Genomic DNA, 17,905 nt, shown 5'->3' on the forward strand with positions numbered 1-17,905 from the left:
TTCTATCCCTAATTAATTTCTGATTGCTTCCTTCCAAAAGTCAGGGCTGTTCACAAAGGGCTGTGTCCACTCTGCAGTGTTTGATATGTCATGCAGTCTTTAAACTTTTGTTTCCAAGTATATTCACTTTTGTTACTGAGTACTCGGTTTAAAAGTCTGGGGGCATAATTAGTAGGTAGTGCTTGTGTATAGCTGGTTGGTTTTTGCATAGTAGTCTTAAATTCTCTGTAAATCTCTGTGGTGTTTATTAGGAACAGTTAGAAGAATGAGAATTACCATTTGCCGTTGAGTTTTATGAGCTTTACTGAGCCTGGAAACCTTACAGACTTTCCAGGAGTGAACAAAGTAAACACACATTTGCTGTCTTGCATTTTTCATGTGTTCCAGATTTCTTACCCAAACTGTATGTTATTGTAATATGCATTAAAGATTGATTTGAATTTGTTCCAGTTGTGATTAGAAAGGAAACAGGAATTTTGAAGCTTAAGGATCCACTCTCTGATTTTTTTCTTTATTTGCTCTAATTTTTTTTATATTAGAGAATATATGAGTGGCATGTAATTATTAGACATTTAAGATGGTTCTTGAAGAAATTATTCAGGAATAGAATAAAGACTTATTAATTTTTTTCCCTCCATTGCTTATGTGTTGTATTTCTTAAGACTACAGACTTCATTTTTCAAAATAAACAGCATTGCTGATAATTATTAAAAAGAAGTCTTTCAAAAATTTGTTTCTTGGTGAGAGGAAATACCCTTTCTACTAGAACTTAGGTTGGTTGCAGCACCAAATCATGTCATAAGATAGGGAGAAAGGCTGGGTCAGAGGTAACAGCAGGGCAGCATTCTACACTAATGGAGCATGTAAGATTGGACATACTTTTGCCTTAAAATACCCTCTTAATTAAAATGACATAGATTCTTCACTCTTTGAGACCATTCAGGTCATTTTTGCCTACTTTTTTACTGAAGACTTAAATTCTGTCAAATGGAGCTGAAGAGCCCTTGCTTTAGGTGATCTGAGCCTTTCCTTGTTTTGTTCCCCTTTAAAACAGCATCAGGAAAAGTGAGGAGGTGTTAAAAGGCTTTAGTGATTCAATGCCTGGGACCTTATCTCCTCATGTCTCGATGCATTTGCATTTTTTTCTGCTGTATTGGGCTTGAGCTATGGCACTGTGGTTACTGAAGGCAGATCAACCACACGTAGATAACATCTGGGAGAACAGTGATGGTATTTTGGTACCCGGTGTTTCTTGATGTGCAAGTTTAGTGGTGTCCTTGCAAAGGCATATCTTTGTTTGCTTTTCATACTAAGCAGCACTTTGTAGTTTCTGAGCTGTGGCATTTCATAGTCATGTTTTCCTTGATATTTTGTATGATTTGGCCCTGAAGATATTTCCTCATCGGTCAGACTGTCAATATAATGATGTCATCCGTGACTGTAGAGGAAAATGGGTTTGTTTTGTTACGTCTTTTTCTTGGAGTGTTACAATTATCAGCTGCCACTGACATTTGGCCTCTTTCTCTGATGAGGAAAGGGCAGTCTACCAGAGATATTAGTTGCAATTATTGCATTCAGTTTGAGAACGCATTTCATGCTTCCTACGGTCATTCGAGTAATATCTGTAGGCTTGTTGGTAACACTTAAAGCCATGTTTGCCTTGTTGTTGTACCCTGTTTCCCTGAAGATAGAACCTACCCCAAAAATAAGCCCTAGCATGACTTTTCAGGATTTTTGAGGATGCTTAAAATATAAGCCCTACTCCAAAAATAAGCACTAGTTACAGTTCATTGGAAACTCAATTTAAATAGTGTCCAGGCAGCTATACATGTAAAAAAGGTAAAATTAATTGGCTATAGAATGCAACAGGACAGATAAACTTTTCATCAAGAAAAGCAGACACCTCCAAAAGAATCACACTCAGAGGACGCCATGAGACCCAAAACAATAAAGATTGGCAAGAGCCGGGCTCATGCACAGATCAAAGACTTATGATTGTGTTCCAAAATATGATGGCATGACTATATTTGAATAAATGTTGATTTTTTTGTTCAAGAATAAATGTAGATTGTCGTTCATGGAAAAATAAGACATCCTCTGAAAATAAGCCCTAGTGCATCTTTTGGAGCAAAAATTGATATAAGACCCCGTCTTATTTTTAGGAAGCAGGGTAGAAATCTGAATTACTGATATTGCCCTAGTAGAGTGAAATTGAGAGGTTTTTTGCACACTGATACAGTGATTCTTGTGACAGAAGTGACAGTATAGAATGTGGTATTGTAAACTTCAACATAGTAATAGTTTAAGAACCTGATCCTGAGCTCTGGATTTTTCTTTCAAAGGCCTTAATTTCTGTATGCATTATTCATCTCAGAAACAGAGTATTACAGTTTGATCTCTGGTCTTCAGATTTTCTGTATTGATAGAGGTTTTGAAGCAGATTTTTGTTGTTGTTAGGCCTGTGTTGTCAAAGAATCCAATGTAACAGAGGCTCTTGCCAGGATTATGGAGGTTTTGTACTGGCAGTTAAATCTGTTTTTCTGCAGTAAAACATGACATTTTAAAACTCTTCATGAATTAATGAATAAATAGATTCACAATAAGTATCCAGGAATCCTAGTAGTACTGTACAGTCCATTCAGCATTCTTGAGTTTTTGTTGTAATTTGTTTATAAGTTAAGGAACTATAATAATGAATATGCTCCAGAATAATACACCATCCCAGAACTCCACTGAAGAATGCGCTTTCAGGCTTTTCTTACACAAATTGCAGCTGAATTTTACGGTCGCTAGCTTGTGATTGTTAGAGATGGGTTGGTTCTCTGAAGGTGTTTTTAGCAGCTCCTCACTGTCTTTCAGTGATGAAAATCTTCAGTTTCCACACTGCTGACTGATGCTGTTATAGGGTGTCATAGGGACAGAAATTTTCTCAGGCAAGTAGATAACTGCATGCGAGCAAAAAAGGAGCATCTTCACCTACACTATAAGATGATAATTCAGTGCTTTGTGAAATGCTCTTATCTCTGAAAAGATACTCAGGACCTTTGGTTACATTAAACACCCTTGTAAGTGTGACTGCAGTTCACTAAGTTTTGTGTAGCTTGTTTAACTGGAGTGCTGAGTGAAGACCAGTCAAGCAGAAATGTATTTGAATATAAATACAAGCTTTTTGACAACTTCAGAATTCAGAAGTATCCCTTGGTTCTGATTTTAGGTGATATCTGTAGAAAATTTTTGTTCTTTCCTTTATCTTCTGCTTCTAGTTCTGACTTGGTTAAATTGCTGATCTAGGTGCAGGGTGAATTTATTTCTAGAATTTAAAATACAAATGATTTGGAAGCAGTAATTTGCATGTCTTGTTTCACTGGTTCTTTGTAAAGACCCACCTTGCAGTCTGTGTGAAGATCAAAGTTAAATAAGCAGTAATATGACTCTTTAATATAGGAAGGTTTTTTAACTTTAAGATATTTTTTTTTCCTATGCAAGTTATATTTTTTTTATTGCCTATCATGTGTGGTGTGCTTTGTAATAGTTCATCTCCATGTAGCTACTTTTTCAGAACAGTAATGTGAGAAGGACTGCAGCCTAGATGAGTAGTCCAGCACACACAGTTGTCTTTTCTGTCTCTGTATAGTGCACGGCTGGGAAGGCTTCAGTAATGCCTTTAAGACACAGACAGTAGTAATGTTTCTAACAACTGCGGAGCTTTTGCTTTGGGCACTTTCTATTTCTGCTCTGTTTAAAAAAAAAAAAACAACAAACAAACGGGAGCTATTAAACTTGCTTGGCAAAATAATGTGTTATATTATTCTCCTCCTGAATCATGTCATGGAAACTCGCCCAGTGTTTGACAAATCCAGCTAAGCAGCCATGCGTAGTAGACTGCCTGGTATTCTCTCCTCCTTGTTTTCGTTAAGTAGCTTTACTTATCTGCCCAAAGTTTAATCTAAACCTCCCTAACCTTTCTAGTTGCAGGCAAAACTATAACCACCTTACTTAACATAGTGTATTGATAGTGGTAGCCCAAAAGTGAACCTGGGGTACTTGTGTCTTCGTTGTATGTTAATTATTGACCTGAATATTAATATAACCTCCTTTTAAGATGTGTTGATGTGTATGTAGCATTTTCCTTACAAATCAGTGAAGTAAAGCAAAGGAATTGTGTTGGTGTATCCTTTGCATGCATAGGAACATGTGAAACTTCAGCTTTAAGCATTTTGCCTCAGAATCTCTAATTCCCTTATTAAGAACCCTACTTTATATGGGAAATACTATTAATTAATTTTTCCCCCCCTCTCTTTTTTTAACCTCTTTTTTTTTTTTTTTTTCCCCAGTATTTATTTTCTCTGGCTTTTTATATTCCTTTTTCCTTTTCTTCCCTCCACATGTAGCTATTTTCTTGCCTTTTTGGAGAGAGAGAGCAGATAGGTCACTGTTTACAGATTTGTAGCTAGTAAGTAAAAGTTGAGTACCATTTGAGAAACACCATGTTTGGAAAAACCCCATTGTTCATGTGGTACCTTTCAGAATAGTTAAAAGATCACATTTGGAATGCAAAGAATGAAAATGGAAAACAAACTAGACTAAAAGTCAATCTATGTCCAAAGTGAAAACCAAATAAAAGAAGGGAGAACTAAGGCCTTTGATACTAAATGAGTCTAGAACAGTCCTTAAACACTTTTTGATTTTAGCAGTGCAGAAATTGAGAACAAGACCTAGTATCAGCATGCTACAAGGCAAGATGTAGTTGCCAAAATAATTGTGTACAACGTTACTCAGTCATGAAGACCTGAGGAGAAACACTAACCACCTCCCAAAAACACAAGGGAAGCTGCTGCCATTTGGGCCTTTGTATGGCTTTGTAGTGACTGGCCTCCCAGAGTTTTCTGAAGGGCAGCGGTTTTGTTTGCTGGTTTCTGGACGTTTGCAAAGCCAATCATTGCCAGATCACATTTGGAGTCTTTAACATGTCAGTGACAGGCTTGAGTCCTGTATTTCAATAGCTAGCCTGGCAGTGGGAAAATAAGAACAACAATTAGAAGGGGGAGAGCTATGGCCAAAACCAGAAAAAGCTTGAAAGGTCAGAGCGGGCTGTCTGCTACTTTTCTTTCCCTTTTCCTCTCCATCCTTTTTCTTGCAAGAGATTCCAGGGTTTAATGGTTGGAAAGGGGACAGGAACCCTTCTATCAAATTCCTTGTCAAACTTTTTGTACTTTTCTGCAAATTACCCCACTTTTTCCCTCAGATATGGGACGATACAGATGAGATTGGGTGTGTGTAACCCTCATGCTGCCAAATCTGTGTTAAAATGTTACTTTACAGGTGGTATGGTTAGGCTTTCTTCACTCAAATTGTAGTAGTGTAGACAAATAACATTTTGAATTTCATTTAAGTTGCTTTAGTTTGATTTATATACCTGCATAAACAAGAACAAGGGTATGATTTTTGGAATTGTATTAGTTATAAGGAGATATGCAGGAGAATATTTGTAGTAAAATATGTTTTAAGCTTCTTTTAGCATTGGAAATCGTCTTGCAACAAAGCTTTTTCAATTTTTAAATTTTTTTTAAAGGATTGCTTTCTTTAAGTGTCTGTTAAAGAATGGATAAACAGAGATGGTATTCTGTCTGTCCCAATAATTAATTTGATCTGTAATTTAAGTGATTTAAGTCTTCTATACTTTTGGGGAAAATAAGCTTTTTTTTTTTATTTTTTTTTACTTCAGAATATTTTGGCAATGCTGATGTCTAGGTTAGAGATACTTTAGATTGGCCTGGTGTATTGTTGTATAGCAGGAAGAATAGCTATATGTATGTACAGCACTAATTTAATTGCTTCTAGTGTTAAGATTACTATTTTGAAAGGCTTTCTTTAGCAAAGGTTATATGTTCCTCTAATTATTATTTTTTTTTTTAACTTTTCTTCCCCCTCTCTTTGGTATTAGCTTTAAAAGGGCAAATTACTACTCTAAGTCAGAATAAATAACTTTCAATTTTCCATAGGAGCTGAAGTTAAAAGATGAAGAATGTGAAAGGCTTTCTAAAGTGCGAGATCAACTTGGACAGGAATTGGAAGAACTTACAGCTAGTCTGTTTGAGGTTTGTTGGAGTCTTCCATGTGATATACTTAAAGGAAGCTGAGACAGATGTTTGATGTAGAATCAGTATATTGTATGCTGAATTTTTCTACAATAAGCTTATAAAGGGATTTGTGTCCTGAAGACCCGGGTGTGTTGAAGCAGAGGCTGAAGAGCAAGCAGTAGACTTTTCACTTAGTTGAAAGAGACTTTGTTGAGCTTGTCCATCTGCCTTGATACAAAATGAAGAAAATAAGGAAAGTGTATCAGAAAACTTAAACCTATTTAGACTTATTTTTTGGCATAACTACTTCAAGATGTGTTCTCTGTCTGACAACAAGGCTATCTAGATAAAAGCCAAATCTGGGGTTGTCATGGTGACTAAACAAAAACCAACCAAAAGAACAAAACCCCAGCGTAATTGCAGATCAACGGAGGCAGCAAGTATCTAACTAAGCCATGCTTTCAGCTTTTGAATTTTGGGTCTGGCAGCATGCTAGTTGCACAAACTTGAAAAGAAACTTGAAAATTTCGTGATGTACCAGGGTAGAACCTGGTTACCCAGTGAGAAGCCTGAACTTTAAGTGGGACATTTTCATTTGGGGAAAAGACAGTAGTGCTGGCAGAGATTGTGAGCTTGTATTACATAGAAAAAAAAAATCTTAAATCCATACTTGGAGGATCACTTCTCATTTTATCATAGGAATATATATAGGAATGCCTAGAGGCTAAATTGCAATACCTATAACTGTCAGAATTAATTTCATAATGCAGAGATGATCATAAGTATTGGGTTTCAGCATATGCGTAGATACGGTATTAGGTATGTTTTAGAAACAATATTTAAACCTATGATGTTGTATTTGTATAAAAGTTCTATTAAAACCTTGAAAATACTGACATTGAAAAATCAAATTCCAAGCTGCTTGGTGGGTTGGCAGAGCATTTATTTCGTCATCCAGGCAGAGCAGTTACTTAAAATATTAAGCAGCTCCTGTATATAGAGGATAAATAGGAAACTGGAAAGGTACTTTTTAGCATAAATACTTGTGTATGATGGTGGTGAGAAAAATGTTGGGCAGATATTTTATCCACAGAAGAATAAAAATAAGATTATCAGTGAAATTTTATGTTAGTGACACCTGGTAACTTAGAACAATGTATCATTTTGTTAAAGCTATGTTTGATACACAGTGTGTTAGTAATAATTGTTTGAGTTTTAATTGTTCAGAACTCCCAGCTGTTGTGGGCATGTCACCTTAATTTTCTTTTGTGATTTTGTTTCATTAAGAGACCCTAACAAAATACATTATTGAGGTTTCTTGTTTTTTGCACTGGAATCTACAGCTCTTGAATTCATTTTCTGTTTTGAATCCCACTAATTTCAGCAACCATATTAGTGGATAGGCTGGAGCTTATAATAATGCATCCCAGTGGAGGACTGAGACTTGTTTTAAACAGCTGGGTGTATATATTACATTATTACACTGTAATAGCACTCTAACATGCTTTGCGTTTAAAGGTGCATCACTAAGCAGAAACTGCATGGTCAATGTTAAATGTATTTGTACACATTGTATAAATGTGTATGTTGCCATTCCTGCATGTGTCTGTTGTTACTTAAGAGAATTTTACAAACCCATATTATACAGCTGTGTTGTATGCCAGTGGGAGCCAGATCTTTTGGTATGATGACGTATGAACTTCTTTTGGTTTATTTATATAGCGTCCAGATATGTGCTAGGCGCTTTACAGATATGAGAAGCATCCTATCCCAAGTACTTTAGCTGGTGGCCCTGATCTTTCAATGTTTGTTGCCTCCAGTAAGTACCAACTAAGAACAGTAATTTGGTCACAGGTACAAATTGCTGGCTCAGCGCCTAAACAAATACATTATGAGAACAAAAGGCTTAGAGGTATGAGGTAAAAGGATGTTTAAAAAATTCCCAGTCCTTTTACACGTTCTTCTTTATTGACTTATCCTTGTTTCTTTACTTTGATTGTTTTTTAGTGCTTTTTCTGTTCTACTTAAGAAATGTTTATTAATCCATAAAGCTGTGGCTTTGTCTTTTATTGATGGTAAGAATTTAGACTTCATAGTTGTTCGACCAGTTCCTTCGTGCAGAAATTTCCAGTTGGCTGAAACTGGTTATTCTGGCCAGAAGAAGGGAGGAGTTCTTTTCAATGCGGTACTGTGCACATGTTGCTTTTGGTGCTGCTGGTCAAGTCTTTCTCTTGGGGGTCAAGGAACTTGACTTGTCAGCCACTGAAGTGGGATGGGAGCCTGGTGTTCATGACAGGTATTGTTCCTGCTGGGGGGGGATGGGTGGACTTGCTGAATTTTTTAATCTGGGCTCAGGACCAAGGAGAAAATATTTGGTGGGCCAGTGATGAATCCAAATGATAGATTTGTAGGTATTTTTTGGTGTGTAACTATTTAATTTCAGATTGTTGCACAACCTACTATTCAGAAGTAGTCTTTGTGAAGCAAATATATGTCCTTAGTGGTTTTGGTTTGTTTTTTTTTTTTTACTGGATCTTGTAAATTTGTGTGAAGCATTTACACTAGATAATTTTTTTTTTATAGGAAGCACACAAAATGGTTAAAGAAGCTAATGTCAAACAAGCTGCAGCAGAAAAACAGTTAAAAGAAGCACAGGGAAAGGTGAGTTTTTTCTGATTTGCTTGCTTTGTCTTTTCATGTGGTTATAAAGTGTGAATCGTAAAGACGAAATCATAGAATCATTTTGGTTGGAGGAGACCCTTGAATCAAGTCCAACCATAAACCTAACACTGGCAGTAAAATAGAGCATTACCTGTATGCATTATTAAAATATATACTAACTTGTTTTGTGTTGCCTTGGCATATTCTTAAATAACACCTATGGACACAGAGCTCGTGGTTCAGCATCATATCAGATAGCTAGACACATGCATAGGAAACTGGTGTTACTACGCTATGCAATTGCATAGGCCTCTGTGTGTTAGTACTGTTGGAAGATGGAGTCTTAATTTGAACCAAGATAACTGTAATTTTTGTTGAAGTATTTAACAGATTCATAGGATAGTATATTTTTGTTTGTTACTGACTTTTTTTCCCCTCCCTCCCCACTCCCCTTCAGATTGATGTTCTCCAGGCTGAAGTAGCAGCATTGAAAACACTAGTTCTGTCTACTTCACCAACATCTCCAACTAAAGAGTTTCAGTCTGCTGGAAAAACGCCTTTTAAGAAAGGCCATGCGAGAAACAAAAGTACAAGCAGTGCTATGGGTGGCAGTCATCAGGACCTTACCATGATGCAACCAATTGTGAAAGACTGTAAAGAGGTAACTGTACAAGGATTGTCTGCTTTTTGTTGATAAGCTGGCTTTATAGTTTTGCTTTACTCACAGTAAATCTAGTATATATTAAATCTCCCTGTTAATAGTGACCATTTTAGAGATATTTTTCATTAATGAAAGGAAGTTTTTGTTTTGTTTTTTTTTTTTTTTTTAATGTACCAATAGGTGGTGATTTTTCCAGGTCTTGTTTACCTTGAAATCATTAAGGGAAGACTCAGATTTGAAATAGGGGAATAAATAATTTAAAGATGGAAATGTTAAAACGGAAAGAAAAATACAATATAACTGAATGATAAGTCCTGGCGCCTTTTTACAAAGTCCATCACCAGAAGTTCATAAACTTTCATAAATGTTTCATAAACTGTCACAGAGAAGAGGAAGAATCGTTTAATATATCAATAATGGGAGAAAGAATCCAGAGAAAAGACTGAATCAATGATTTATTAGAGAACAGGAGGCAAGTTACCACTGGAGTCCCAGAGGGGCCTGTGATGATTTTTTTTTTTTTTTTAATCTACCCATGTGATTGAAAATGGGGAAATTGAGTCCTTGGAATGGTAGTAGCAAAAAATGATTGAGGACTAGAGAAGGATCTTGTGATACTGAGTGGTTAGTAGAACAGTGGGTAAAATTCAAAACCAATAAATAAGAAATGAGGCATCTAGAAAAAAATGCAATTCTAGCAGCCATGCAGTTGTGGGCTTAGAAATAGCTGTACTGTGCTGGAAAATAATATAGTGTACTTGTGGATAATCATCTGAAAATACCATCTCAGTGATGGTCATAGACCCATAGAGCCTTAGAATTTGTTAGGAAAGGAATAGGTAGCAAAAGAAAAAGCATTATACTGCTGTATAAACATGTAGTAAATGTGCGTGTCTATGCATGCATCTATAATATCTTCTTCTCTGAAAGGACATAATGAAAATATGAAGAGGTGTGATATAGATGGCCAAGGCTATGGAAGTATTTCTGTGTAGAGAGAGACACTTGAGGAAGATCAAAAATCTCTACGGTCATATGTGACATGGGGAAGATGAGTGGTGCACAAATATTAATGATTTCTTGTAATAAGAGAACCCTGGAAGCTAAAAGGAAAATAACTTTCAGTCAGTACATAATGAAACTTTACAACACATTGTCATGAGATAGCAAGATTAAAAATATGAATGTGTTCAAAATGTAGTCATGCAAAGTGACAAAAGGAAAGCCTGTCAAGGTGTATATATAGAAGGTAGATATGACATTTGGCTTAAGAAGCTTCTTTAAGTACTGTTGCTAGAAGCTGGGAGGCTGTAAAATGAAGACGTCTCTGTCTTTCCTCTCCAGCTGCTCTGCAGCCAGCTCTGTGATTCTGGCCATTGTCAAACAGGTAACAGGCTCACTGGATCTTTAATGTGATTGATAGTGGCCAGTTTTAGACTTTGTTTTGCGAGTTATCATTAAATAATTTATACTATACATCTAGAAAATAAAGGCGTTGTCAAGTTTCTGTTTCATACTTTGGCTTAAAAAAGTTTGCATCCTGCCTGCCTTTTTCAGTGGTATCCAGGACGATAAGTTTTTCTTATTCGTATTGAATCCTTGTTGCTCTTCGGAAAAGACAAGAGCTGGGATAGAGTCCAATTACTTTGTAAGCATTACACTTGAGGTCATGACTCAATGAAACTTTTAAGTGCCAGGCAAGAGTGAGAGAGGGGAGAAATCTGTTTTGCCTTGATTTTCTTGTGGAGAAAAAGTGGTGAATGTGAAGCACGTGCTGCAGAAGGTCCAGTTTGCTTGGCGTGTTTCTTTAGTTCAGTTTCCTTTCCGTTGGCTGTGTAAGGAGACACTTTGAGGCTGCTCAGAGTCACACAGAATGTTTAGGCTTGGAAGGGACCTCTGGAGTCTAGTCCAGCCCAAAACAGGTGACCTGCTCAAAACAGATGACTGTTTCTTCCAGTGACAGCCCTGGGGATCAGTGAGAAAGACATGGAGTTTTCACTCACTGGGACTGGAGTCTTTTTGTCTCTCTTTCTAAGCAAGAGTATTTAATGAAGTGGGGCATGGAGTGAAGAAAGCAAGGCTACCTCTGGCATGGTGGTTGACATGTTGTTTTAAGTAGAGCAGACATGCCTGCCCTGCTGCTATTGTTATCTAGTGCTTTGTGGTTTTGTTTACTCCTTTTGTTTATTTTTGGTTTAAGGTAAGTGTCTTTGCGTTTCTGGGAGCTGGGTCTGAAACCCTAATTATTCCCCCTTCTTGCTAAATGCTCTTGCCACTGAGTTGGGTTCCCCTTTTGCATGTTGTTCTTCTGATGCTGAGTGACTCAGCTTCAAAAAGGGAGCTGAGAGTACCCTTGCTCAGGGGTATGTAATGGCCTTGTGGTGCGGGCAAATACAGCTTTGGACCCTTATGGAGAATCTACCACCCAGAGCTTTGCACTTTGAGATGTTGGATAAAGCTGGGTGGAATACCTGTCAACTCTTGGGTTTCTTTGTGGAATGTAGACAGAGTTAGAGTGGCTGGCTGTCCACCTTAAGCTGTAGTGGAGACAGAAAGGTGCCAACCTTGCATAGAAATGCTTTCTAGTGTGTGGGAGTAACCTCTAGGATAAGTAGAAATGTCTAATTAATTTAGGTACTAAAAAGATTTAGCCAAGCTGAGTAGCTGCCTGGGTCTTAGGCAGGTGAGTAGCATCCATTCAGTGTAAATGCTGATAAATGTATCAGTGGTGTTCGAATAGCTAAAATGTTTCTCTGATGTTGTATTTTGCTGTAAAATGAAAACATTAGAAATTTATCTAGAATTATTATTACAATTGACTGTATATTTAATTGCAGGTAATGAAAACTTTGATCTAGTTAAAGCGCAAATAAAGGCAGGGAGGAGATAAACATGTAGCACCATGCAGGTTGGAAAGGCAAAGCATCAAGCGTTATTCACTCAGCAGTTTTTTTCAAGGCAGCTTCCTTATACATTGCAGGTTTGGGGGAAATTGAGTTAAATCTATAAAATAACCAAGTTAAAGAATGCATCTTAATTTTCAGAAGCATATAGTACAAATAATTTTTTTTTCCCCTGGTGATATCTCTTGATTGTGTTCATTTTAAAGCCAGACCTGAGATGCGTTTTAAGGTATATGGGAAATGTTCCTTTAGGGAGCAACTTACACCTATTGAATTTCATTTGTACAATGAGGTTGGTGGCTTAGCAACCAGAACAATTATGGACTGGCTTAATTAAGATGATTGTACCTGAGTGTAGGGCAGGTAGCAAAACAAATTTACCAGTCTAATTTTCGTAGGTTCTATTTCAATTAAAAAGAAACCCAGCAAAAATGATAAAAGAACTCCCCAAAATATATAGGTAAAAGAATGGTGAAATGCTGGGAGTTCAGAGAAGGGGTAGTACATGGGAAAAGAGCAAAAGACTGAAAGAGGTTGGTTCAAAGCAGTGTACTGATCTTTTCATAAGATTAAAAATCAATTGTTTTAATTATTAGCATATGTTGTTTTCCCTCTTTTACTATCTCATCTATATTATTTGTTTTTAGTACTACAAAATTTATAAAAATCACATCCTGGCTTATCTTTGACCTGCAGCATACATCCTTTACTATAGCTTTAGGTTTGGGTTTTAGGAGTATACGTCTGCTATAAGCAAGAAAGGTATTTAACAACCAGTTGCAGGGGAGAGGTCCTCAAGTCTGTGTCAGCAGAATGTCAAAACCTATCTGAGGATAGTGTTGTATCTGAGAGGCAGGATGGCATTGTATATCCCTCTGAGGACTGGCATTAGTCTTGTACATTGAATTAGGAGTATGTGTTGGAAGCGCTTAACCCCATGCTGCTTGGTCCACGTCTTGGAGCAGCGTTGGCGCCTGTGAGCAGGATCCTTCTCAGTAACCCCAGCCTGTGAGACAGGCTGTCCCATAATGCAAATGTGATTTTTTTTTTATTGTTTTTTTAATAGCAACCTAGTACTAGACTCCTGAAAGCCAGACTGGATATGTGCCTTCCCACTGCTAAACTGATCTCGATGTGGAAATAACAAAACAACGTGTTTTTGAAGCAGATAAAACCATCTCTTCCTAACACAGAGCATGGTGTAGTAGGGAGTTGGGGCATGAAGATGAAAAATAGGGGAATAGTGTTAATTGATTTGTATATTGAATTCCTTTTTTCCTGTGTTAGTATGTTTAATGTGTTAAAGGTCTGTTTTCTTTTAGTGTTTGGAGAGCACTATGTTATATTCAGATGCAGGGTGAACATATAAGATGTATAGGATTGCAGTTGTTTTCTTTAGATGTCTCTGCTTTAACTTGCAGAAATGGAGATGGACTAAAATACTGTAATGAAAATGCATCAAGAAGCAAATTAATTTTGGGCTTTTTTCAGTTAAATGTTTCAAAGCTATCCTGGAAGCTTTGGAAGTGGAGGAGCGGTAATTAGTTTGTCCCTGGTCTTTTGGTGATTAATGAATGCATTGAATCTGTGTCTTGAAAATGATATGTTTTGACTTGCTTATATTTACAGTCTTAGGAAAGTGGATTTTAGAAGGTGTTTATAGCTGAGTCACAATAGTATTCCTTCACAGTACAATAGAAAGCATTTAGTTTTAATGCTCATTATTTACCTGTGGATATTTGCAAATGATAGACGCTAGTGTGATAATCACAGTACTAAAATATATGAATCTTTGTGTTCTAGGCTGACCTATCTTTGTACAATGAATTCAGATCTTGGAAGGATGAGCCTACTATGGACCGAACATGTCCTTTCTTGGACAAAATTTATCGGGAAGATATTTTTCCATGTTTAACTTTCTCAAAAAGTGAGGTAATAGAAATGGTCGAAATGTGGTCGCTGACACTTTTCCCCTAAATATGTTATGTGAAGCCAATAGACTATTAAAAATGTTTTCATATATGAAGTTTAACAGGGTTTTTTGTTTGTGTGGGTTTTTTTCTTTAGAAATTTTCTTTAGAGTATGACAGTGAAGTGCTAAAGTTTAGTCTGAAGTATTGAAATGATCATTTTTTCTTCACCATTGTGCTATTCCAGATATGGTCTTTTTGGTCTACTTCTCTAGATGTTACTCCTGTCTGGCAGAGTCTGATATTCGTAGGAATGGATGGTGGTGTTTTTCCTGATGTTTCAAATATACTGTTTTGTAGAAAGTGTCCTGTCACTGTCTCTTGTTTATATAGGGGGCAGTAGAGACCAATATGTTTAGTTTTGCAGAGAAGTTTTCTCACATCAGTCAGAGCAGGCTGCAAGCACAGTCTGGGTGTTTTCTTGGAGGGGTTTGAGTTACAACACTTAGACTTTGGGATCTGATGTGATTCAACAAGGGCAGTTTGGGAGTATGGTTTAAGATGAAACAAATTGAGACCCTTCCATGTGTTATTCCCGTGCTCTCTCCCATACAGAGGAAAGACTGGAGTTTTACCCATTCTGGGAATAATGTGGTACTGATTCCAACTGCTTTACTTATTTTTTGCTCTTAAGCAGAATTTACAGGCTGTAGTTGTGGTATCAGTCTCTAGGGGAAAGGGACCATATTCTTAGTTTTTTATTAAAATAAGACTAACAAATTTTAAAACCCTCTGACTTTGTATTTTTTTCCCAATAAAATTAAACACCACACATGGAAAATTTTCTTCATAATGTTTAATCTGTTGTTTTCATGTGGCGTTATGTTCTTTTCCCATGCTTTTAATCTGCTGTTACTTGCTGGCCATAAGCATACACAGTCTCTTGGTTAATTGTGTGCCAGTTCATTATGGTTGATGTGCAGCATCCTATGAACCTCTCCCACTAAAAACTTTACTTCGTTACTATAGGAATTAAATTGCTCTGTAGTATGTGTAAATAGGGCACCCCATTGTCTTTCCCAGCAACTTCATTTTGTTTTGTTTTGTTTTTTCTGCCTCAGTGGTGATATAATTACTGTAGATTTGTATTTCCTCTTAAGGAAAGAAAGAGGCTCTTAGCATTTTTCAGTTCTATCATTTATTGTTTTGAGATGCTGTGCATAGTGACCAACTTCTGTTTTCACTTAAATAGCAATAAACTAGTGTACAGGTAAATTAAACAATAAACGACACATGTATAGCATTTCTGTATAATCGGGAATCTGCATGGTTGAAGTATTACGATAACCCTCAGTAGCCTCTTGTGTATATGTGTAGTGTTTTGTTTTGCTTTTGAGAGATGGCAAAGCAAGAGTGTTTCATGTGAACTACTGTAATAGTAACACTCTGGTTTTAAAATACTCAAGGTACAATAGAAAAATATATTTATCGCTCAGTAGGAAGGAGCTTTGGCACAGAATTATTTCACTAATAACATAAATTGCATCTTCTTAAATCAAGTAAGGGCTATTACTTGTCCATACTTAAACAGGAGTCTTGGACAAGTGTTGAGTCTAATCAAACAAATTGAGGATATTTCTAGTGTCTTATGATTGCGTGTTTATAAAGAATTAACATAAAAAGCCTGAGGAAAGTTGCACTTTGTTTCATGAAGATGATATTTTAACTGGACTAGTGTTTGAAAGTTGCAACTGGCTTTTTGTTATGTTATGTGGGCTTTTCCATATATTGTTCTGTCTTACTTGTATGAACACCTTTCCAAAACTATCTTTGGCTGAAAAACAATGACACAATATTTACTTGTTTTATTGCAAGATGGGAAAGCATGCCGCATCATTTTGCGTTTCCATAGAACACAATACAATTAGAACAGTTTTTTAAAATAAAGTTTGTACCATTTCCAGTCTCTGACAAGAACACTGCCTGTACAATTGTATGTGCTACTTGAGCTTATGAAGAATGACTGAAAAGACAGTTAGCATTTTAAACATGCTTGACTACTTTCCTGGCTGTAAAGGCAGTTATCTTGCCTCAGGGATGGCAGGGTTATTTGGAGGGCAAAATTTAAACAGAAGTCTGGAAATGGAACCTCTTGCTCACGATGATAGCAAAATCTCATTTGTAACTGGATTTTTGTTTGAGTTGATTTTTTTTTTTTGATTTTTTTTTTTCAAATTTCCCTGTTTCTAGCTTTACAGAAGAAGAGAGATGTCACTGCTTTGAAGCAATAGATAATGCAGAGCTGTTTTTAACTGCTTTCTAAATTTCTTTTGCAGTTGGCCTCAGCTGTTCTGGAAGCTGTGGAAAACAACACTCTGAGTATTGAACCTGTTGGCTTGCAACCTGTTCGATTTGTGAAAGCTTCTGCAGTTGAATGTGGGGGACCAAAGTATGTTAAGCAAACAGACAGAGGAGGAATCTTGACTGATTTAAGATAACTCGTTGATTGAGAAAGCTGCTATCAGCTGATCACCTCAGTCAAATTTCTGTATCTTAAGCTTTATTTCCTAAAATTTAAGACTTTGAGATTGCTGCTACAAAATTTTGCGGCGAAAGTAAGCAAGTAATAAATTAAACTTAATAAAAAGACTAATAAAGAACAAACCTTTTTAGACAAATTCCCTTTTTGGGAGAGCTATTCACTTGATGCATTGACCACAAAATGAACATTCACTTCCTGGGAGAAGACCATCATGACGCTGAAAAGCGCCACGAAAGAAGTAGGTGTTGAAATAGTAGAGGCTGAATATTGGACATCTAGAATATTTGTAGCACACTGAATTTAGGACGTAGCACACTGACAAGGGTGAATTTGAACAGGAGGCATGCAATGAAGTGGGAATGAAGATGAGTTTGAACCTAAAGCAGGTAGTGTGCTTCAATGACAGGAAGATTATCTTAGAAATGTTGGAATGTTTCTAGAGGAATCTGAAGCAAGACTTGTCAGGTACTGATAGAGATATTGATGGTAGGTGGGAGTGACTTGCTGAGGCAATGGAGCTTTGATGGATGGGATTTGTAGTATGCTTTAGTGTAAGTTGAGCTTAAGCAAGCAAGGTCAGTGTTAATCTAGAGCTTTCCAAATCTTGGGAAAGCCTTGACTTTTCTGTTGTCTTTTGGACAAGTTGACAACTCTCTGTAATATTTATTTTGTCAGAGTTCAATTCTCTGATAGAAAACTTGCATCAAAATGTTTTCAGTTGGCTCTTAGGATTTTTTTTAAATTTCTCATTGCTTATTGGTTTTTAGTTTTTGTTTTTTTCCTGTTTTTGAGTGGGAGAAAAAACACTTTGAACAGATTTCAAAACCTTTTACTTTCTCATTAAAGAGGCTGCATAAAATGAGAACTTTGGGTTTTTTAAACTTAGTATTTGATCCTTTCTAGCTTACAAAATTCAGGGATTCATATATTCTCCAGCTTACTCCTGTCACCAGAAAAGAGGCTCTTTGAGCTGTACCCCCTCATCAGAAGGGGCCCCAGCACCAGTAATGGAGCTACTCAGGGGGTGGTGATTGCAACTCCCAGATACACCACTGTGAGCTGTGTTCCATGAATGGAGCAGAGAAGCTGGACAGCCAGAAGCTCCTGAAACAAGTCATGTGTCATTAAAGAGCAATTAGGAAATTGAT

General features: G+C 36.7%; 1 protein-coding gene across 5 annotated transcripts in view; it reads left to right on the top strand.

Annotated features, from left to right (window-relative positions):
- RAB3IP (RAB3A interacting protein) overlaps positions 1–17,905 on the top strand; it is a 36,794-nt gene that overhangs the window by 14,277 nt on the left and 4,612 nt on the right. For 2 of the 5 annotated variants that reach the window (XM_005503230.4, XM_065040262.1), the window contains exons 4-8: positions 6,003–6,098; positions 8,664–8,741; positions 9,199–9,402; positions 14,109–14,237; positions 16,552–16,664. In XM_005503230.4, coding sequence (XP_005503287.2) covers positions 6,003–6,098; positions 8,664–8,741; positions 9,199–9,402; positions 14,109–14,237; positions 16,552–16,664 — 620 coding nt within the window. Of the gene's footprint in view, positions 1–6,002; positions 6,099–6,132; positions 7,900–8,663; positions 8,742–9,198; positions 9,403–14,108; positions 14,238–16,551; positions 16,665–17,905 lie in introns of those variants that run through there. The other 3 variants (XM_021288680.2, XM_065040254.1, XM_065040272.1) reach the window with 2 other exon arrangements.

Source organism: Columba livia, chromosome 1, assembly GCF_036013475.1.
Source record: "Columba livia isolate bColLiv1 breed racing homer chromosome 1, bColLiv1.pat.W.v2, whole genome shotgun sequence".
Lineage (NCBI taxonomy): Eukaryota > Metazoa > Chordata > Aves > Columbiformes > Columbidae > Columba > Columba livia.